Source organism: Notolepis coatsorum (assembly GCF_963971535.1).
Source record: "Notolepis coatsorum genome assembly, chromosome: 1".
NCBI classification, from domain to species: Eukaryota; Metazoa; Chordata; class Actinopteri; order Aulopiformes; family Paralepididae; genus Notolepis; species Notolepis coatsorum.
The window spans coordinates 106,842,955-106,850,255 of NC_140165.1; the positions used below are offsets into that span (position 1 = coordinate 106,842,955).

General features: G+C 42.7%; 1 protein-coding gene across 1 annotated transcript; it reads left to right on the plus strand.

Moving 5' to 3' along the window:
* Nucleotides 1-6,008: 6,008 nt before the first annotated feature.
* On the plus strand, nt 6,009-6,992 carry LOC311246469 (trace amine-associated receptor 13c-like; the record flags this gene model as incomplete). Its single annotated transcript, XM_084336623.1, has 1 exon — nt 6,009-6,992. One exon carries the CDS (start codon nt 6,009-6,011, stop codon nt 6,990-6,992), a length of 984 nt encoding a protein of 327 aa, XP_084192749.1.
* Between the last annotated feature and the right edge of the window lie 309 nt (nt 6,993-7,301).

Sequence of the window (7,301 nt, forward strand, 5' to 3'; positions counted from 1 at the left end):
GCAGTGTGTTGAGTCACACGTGGTTCCGCCTGTACGGTGTGTTCAAGGGGTTCTGGCTCCCTCTTGTTCGCATTCAGGTGGAGTTGACTGCGCCCCCCCTTCGTTAGGAAGGATGGGGTGACAGGGCTCCCCGCACCCCTTGATGTGGGCTTACGGGTCCTCAGGGGGTACATCTGTCGGGTCTCGCACCCGCTCTTCCCCATTATCTCGTAAGGCTCAGAGCGGGAGCGATGCCATACGAAATATAACGATAGGTTATGTAGATAACCTAGTTATATTAGTATTGGCTGAGCTCCCGCTCTGCGCGCCCTGAGTTCCCTCTTGAGGGATCTTTTCCTGGGACGGGTTTTTGGCGAGGAAGGGTGTGTCATGACCAGAGTCATGATTATATGGGTGGTGCCACCATAAGGGGCGGGGCCCCATACAGGTGGGGTGCATGTGTTTTTGTTCGTGGGAGATACATTAGGTATCACAGGCGATATAGAGTATCTCGTAAGGCTCAGAGCGGGAGCTCAGCCAATACTAATATAACTAGGTTATCTACATAACCTATCGTTATTGTTATGGTTCAAGTCCTGTGGTCTAAAAACTAGTGCTATCATTCAAACTTGTCATCTCAGCTTGATACAAAGTCTGAAATTGCTCGACAGTGAATTGTTTCAGAACCGAGAACACTAAAAGAGGGATATTCTGAGTATATGAATACATTTTCTGTTTCAGAACTGAGAACATATCAATCAAATGTTGGTATAAAATCTTAAACATTCTGCAGGTCTGTGAAATCAATTAATTGTTAATGTAGCAGCTCCTGTTTATACCTGATGGCACAGGTTTGATTCTCATATCTGGTTTCTGTCTTTTAAATTATTAAATGTTTTATTATTGTTATTCAAAACAAAATGCTGGGTTCAGCTATACTAGGCAATCCTTATTTAGTATGGTAAAAATCCATACCCTTGCATGGAACCATGATGGTATAGCTTATATTCTGCACACCTTATATACTGTACTGTATGTAACTACTGTAGAGCTGATTTTGTCACAGAGTGCCAAAGACTATTTACAAAAAATCTGGTTTTCTGGTCCAACTTTTATTACAATTAAATGTGTAAGTAGAAATTATTTGACGACTATTCTGAAAAAGAAAAGTTGTGCCAATGATGTTTTTACGCTGCCGTTCTCAGCTGCCAGAATTTTGCCATGTGAATTCTGGGTTTGGCCCGTGGTTTTCTGTTAGAAATAGGTTCCCCTTTTTCCTGCATGTTGTGTGGATAAAGCTTTTTTGTCTTGTGACCCCATTTGTTACCTATTTCACGTTTCCCGGCTCGCTCAGAACTGGGTGACTGGCCAGAACTCCGACCACGAGACCTGGTGAGTAAGATAATGGCATTGCATTGACTACACTACTAGAAAGAAAGTATAATGTGTACGTTGCTTTGGATAAAAGCATCAGCCAAATAACTTAATGTAAAATGTAAGTACTCCATACAATGTAATGTCCAAAAATCCGAACTATCCCTTTAATATTCCCTTTAGAGCTCTCAATCCATAAGAATAACCGCACACACACACACACACACTAATTAGTGCCTAAGAGAGCATATTAGGAATGCAAACATGTCCACAGTTTCTGCCAGTGTTGTTTGGTTAATCCTTCTTTCAGAGGAGTCTGTTCACACCTCCTTGCAATAATATCAGATGGTGATAACTCAAACCTCAGAGGCAACGCTCCAATCAAACGTGTGAAAAACACACACTTAAAAGATAAACAGATGATGTAATCTACTCTGATTATGACACTATGGGTGAAGTTAATAGTAATTACAACTGAAGTAATGGCCTGTCATCCAGTTCCCCAGAGATCATAAGTTTAATCATAAAAATGTGAAACTTGGCTGGATGACATCACCCGGTAGAGAGCAGACCTCTTCTGAACTGCAGACACTATTTCCTCAACTGATTTTAAATTGTAGGCCCAATTTGAGGAAGGTTGAAGAAATATTTGAGGAAACGGTGTCTGAAGTTCACTACAGCAGTGGTTCTCAAATCTTTTTTGGCTTGTGTGCCTTACTTAGTAATTAGTTCTGCTAAGTACCCCCTTGACCAATCTTTTTGACAGCTTCACCTCCCCTCTCTAATATCAAAGACAAATAAGCTATAGTGTTCACTGACACTCTATCCCTGTCATCCGCTGTCAACACCACCATTCCTCCCAGGTGTCAGGCTCCTCATTTACTCCATTCATTTTGAGAACCAAGTCTAATATAATACTTCTGAATTGTAAACAAAAGAGCAATATTATTCTGTGTAATATATATCTTTCTGAGTCAAAGGCACTTTTTGAGCTAATATTGCCATTTTCTAATTATGAGTATAGCAACTATTTCTCACTTGATGTTAAGTTTGACCAACAACAAATCTATAAAGTCAATCAAATGCCGTACCTTTGACTCAGAATTGTCTGTTTTATTGAAATCTGCAAAGCAGTAGTTTGTTTATACTTTAGAAGTATGATATTTACTGTAGACTAGCTCCCAAAAATGAATGAAAGTGAATGAGGAGCCTGACACCTGTGAGGAATGGTGGTGTTTGCAGCGGATGACAGGGACAGTGCTTACTTGTAGATTACTTTAGATAGAGGTAAGACTGCAGATTTTTGACAGGTTCTACTAAAGTGAAATATCCCTTTAACACTTTCAGAGCCCAAGCTTAAACTTGATTTACCGGTTGAATGCCCACTATCCACTTCAATGTTAGCGTTAAAAACGCCTAATCTATGTTTTAAATTATGGCTATGTGTCTAATCTGCCCGTCGCTTATCAATGACTCGTTTTCCAGTCAACATTGTTGAAGCGGATTGTTTTTTTATCGGTTCATTTTCGTTTTATAGCATTTTGAAAAGCCCTCGTTTTCAAGGAAAATATAAATGTTCCGTGATAAAAGACATTTACTGGAATATTCTAGAATACCAAAAACGTTGTAATTTTTCGGCCTATTTATGAATCGTTTTCAAATAAACGCTAGATTATCGATAGTATATGTGTACGTATGCACGCTATAGAGGCGATCTGAAAAATCTATTCTCTGATTTCCTCAAAGCGATCGCGCACACAGAGACACATCACACATAGGGCACACGCTGAGATCTCAGAGAATACAACTCTGATTATCCCAAGACTTGTAAAATAGATTCCTTACCTCAGATCAGATGTTCTCCAAAAAGATCATTCCAATTCCTGATCGCCATTCCAAAAATCGATTGCGCTTATTGATTGAGTGTTGGCTGCTGTTAATATATGTTCCAGGCTGATTTCCGTCTCGTGAGCAGATCGCTCTTGAGCAGACAGCTTGCCAGCGACTGACCTGCAGTTACACAGGGTAGACGATAGGTGGCGCTTTTTTCCATTCTGAGCTGCTGGAGGAGCTGCTGTACCAACGGGAGACTCTGTTGATGAAATATGAAATCAGATCGCTAATAAAAAAATAAAACACTAATACACGTCGTGGGCATTCAGGCATTGGGCTGATAAAACGTGGTATTGAAAGTGTCAAGAGTGTGACTCAAAGTTCATATCTTTCATACCCTTGATTACACGACCGTTGAGCGCTCATGGCACATTCAGCCAAATGGTTAATTTAATCTTTTCCTGATCATCAACAGCATTTCCCAGCACTCTCTCAGCTCCATGATTACCTGAATCCTATCATTCTGTTGTGAGGAAGGAATGTGATAATTGGACATAAGATTGACCATGTTGTGTGTCTTGAGAGCTCAGCCGCATCAACTCGGCTGGATGACATCACCCGGTAGAGAGCAGACCTCTTCTGAACTGCAGACACTATTTCCTCAACTGGTTTCAATTGTTGGCCAAACTTGAGGAAGGTTGAAGAAATATTTGAGGAAACGGTGTCTGAAGTTCACTACAGCAGTGGTTCTCAAATCTTTTTTGGCTTGTGTGCCTTACTTAGTAATTAGTTCTGCTAAGTACCCCCTTGACCAATCTTTTTGACAGCTTCACCTCCCCTCTCTATTTTTGTTATTGTCACAGGTAGAGAAAATAGGACTTGGAGTCTATTCTTTAGATTCCCAACACAGCAGTGTTCTCTGCATTTATTTTTTGGGAGCATGTCTATGTTCCCCGGGTCCTATGTTCCCCGGGTTCTATGTTCCCCGCTTTGATTGATTGATTGATTGATTGATTGAAAATTTTAGACCACCAGCCCTGATTTCAAACTCTAACCTTAACCAGTTCGAAAGAGGGCCTAAGCTTAACCGTTCGAAACAAGGCGGACATTAATAATTAATAAAATAATAAAAATTAATTAAATGTGCGGCTAGGTGGTGTAGTGGTCTAAGGCACTCGCCACCAGTGTGGAGACGCTAGGATTCGCGTGTTCGAATCCAGCTCTCCACATTGTTTTTCAGTTTGGCTGGTCGTCCGCAGTAATACACATTGGCCGTATTACGGGGAGGGAAAAACTGAAGGGTGGGGATCGAACGTTGTGAACAAGCGACTCCTACAAGTCGGTTGGTGCGCCTGCGCAGTAGAATCAGGAAGTGTCGGGGGCAGCGTGAGCCTCCCACGCGTTACTCCTCGAACACTGAGAGATCGAGCTGCGCAGGTGAAAAGATGCGACTGCTGTTACCTCAAGTACCGGAGGGGACTTGTGCTATGTATGACTTAGTCCTCACTGCAGCCGGCTTGTGGGAGGCAAGAAACAGCGTTCGTGACAGGGGAGGGTTGAATTGGATGATACGAAATTGGGATGGGAGAAAATATAGAAAATGGGAGAAAAAGTGGATCAAAAAAAAATTAATTAAATGTTCAATCTATTAATCAATCAAAGAGGGGAACATAGAACCCGGGGAACATAGGACCCGGGGAACATAGGGATGATCCCTATTTTTTTACACACATGCATGCTCGAATGTCCACGCACATACGCACACACACACACACACACACACACACAGTTTAATCAGAGAAACATGATAAATGTGCTTACCAAAGCGGGTATAGACCACTAGCTGTTGGCCAAAAACCCCTCTCCTGGACTTTTAAGATGGTGGTCTCTGTATCCGCTTCCATTCATTTGTGCTAAGCTAGGCTAGCTTGCAGCCGGATAGCTTTACTGTATGTATATTGAACGCACAGAGAGGAAATTGGTATCTATCTTCTTGTATGACTGGAGAAGATGGTAAATGCGTTTCCCAGAATCCTCATTGACACATTTGGAACATGTCCTTAATCTGGTCAAACTAACCAAAAATGGTGGTCAATAGATTCCACACATGACATTTATTGAGAATCATGTGAACACCCTAGGAGTAGGAATACATCCGTTTTTGATAAATGTAAATGGCGGCCATATATTTTACATCTCTCAATGCTATGACATCACACAGTAACAGCACATTTCTAATATTATCATCATCGGGCATGAAGAGATGATTGACAAGCACAAGAATATATGCCGTGTTGGCACATGATGAGTGGCAGCGTGGTTGGTTCCTTCACAATGAGGAGGACACTGACTGATTCTGTTTTTCTTAATGGGGAAAATGGCAGACTGATCAGATAAATGGAAATAATGCTAGGGATGAATGAACCACTGCAGAGCAGGTAGTCTTCCTGGCTGAACTTACATTACACTTCGGGGAACTACATTTGTCAAGTTTGTTGCAAATCGGACAAAGCGTTGAAATAGCTAAATTGACCATGTGCTCCAGAATTCATCTATTAATTTAGAAAATGTTTGACCCAATGGTCTGAAAACCACCTGTTACATCAGACATTAAGGAGAGGAGGAGGAGTGAGAGGGAGGGAAAGGGGGAGGAGAGCAGACGGGGGGCATGTAGAAGGAGAGTGGGAGGGTAGCAGAGACGAGCAAGATAAATGCCCCCGTTTGGTCAGAGATGCCAGAACTCGGTAGCTTCTCCGCTCCTCTTCAAGGCCTCTCTTGGTTTTTTCGATCTCTAGAACTTTCTCCTTCCTCTTGCCCTGTTGATGGAGACCCCAGAAGCCGAGCTCTGCTTCCCGTTGCTCCTCAACTCCTCCTGCCGGAAACGGAGGCGTCCTCACTCTGAGACCACGCTGCTCTACACGGTGCTGTCCTTCATCTCTCTGCTCACCATGTGTCTCAACCTGCTGGTCATCATCTCCATCTCTCATTTCAGGCAGCTCCATACTCCAACCAACCTCCTCCTGCTCTCACTGGCCATCGCCGACTTCCTTGTAGGACTTCTTTTGGTGCCGCTCGAAGGGATGAAGTTTGTGGAGGCCTGCTGGTATTTGGGTCATGGCATGTGTTCTCTGTCTTATATGATATGCTATATTCTCGTCTCTGTTTCCGTGGGAAACATGGTGCTCATATCGATCGACCGCTACGTAGCTATTTGTGATCCTCTGCACTACCTTAACAAAATCACTCTGAAAAAAGTTTGCATTTCTGTCTGTCTTTGCTGGATCGGTTCCGTTTTGTTCAACTGGCTTCTTGTAAATGAACTCCTGCAACCGCCAGACAGACTCAACTCCTGCCACGGAGAATGTATTGTAGTCATGAACTTTTTCTCAGGAGCAATTGACCTTGCCATCACATTTATCGGGCCCTGCTCTGTCATCATCATACTATACATGAGAGTGTTTGTGGTAGCAGTGTCGCAAGCGCGAGCAATGCAGTTTCATGTTACAGCTGTCACGCCTGGCAAATTGACTGTGAAAGCTAAGAAGTCTGAGATGAAAGCGGCTAGGACTCTTGGGATCATGATCGCTGTGTTCCTCATGTGTTTCTGTCCCTTTTACTACCCCCCCCTCTCAGGGAAGGGCGCCTTTGCTTTGTCCTGGCCCATCGTGGACTGGCTGGTGTATTTCAACTCTTGTATGAATCCTTTGATATATGCCTTTTTCTATCCCTGGTTTAGAAAAGCTATAAAAATGATTGTCACCCTACAGATAGTAGAGCCTAACTCCTGTAAGGCACGGTTGATTTAAGGTCATTATTCATCTGCACCATTTCTATAAAGATGTTGGTATCAAAGGGTAAAATGGGAGAAAATAAATGTGAATATTACAGAGGCCTATGGGGGGGGGGGAGGTATGACAAGATACTACAAAATTGTCCATCTGCATTGCCTCAAAATGTGGCCATTGTTGGTTCCCAAAATGAGTTACAGGGACACAGCCCTGAGAGGATTTCACAGGGTCCCCAGCTAAATAACCCTAACCCTAACCCTAATTTCACAATTTCTATATCATTGACTTTAACCTCTTAAGCCCTAGCCATATTTTCAGAAGATTCAT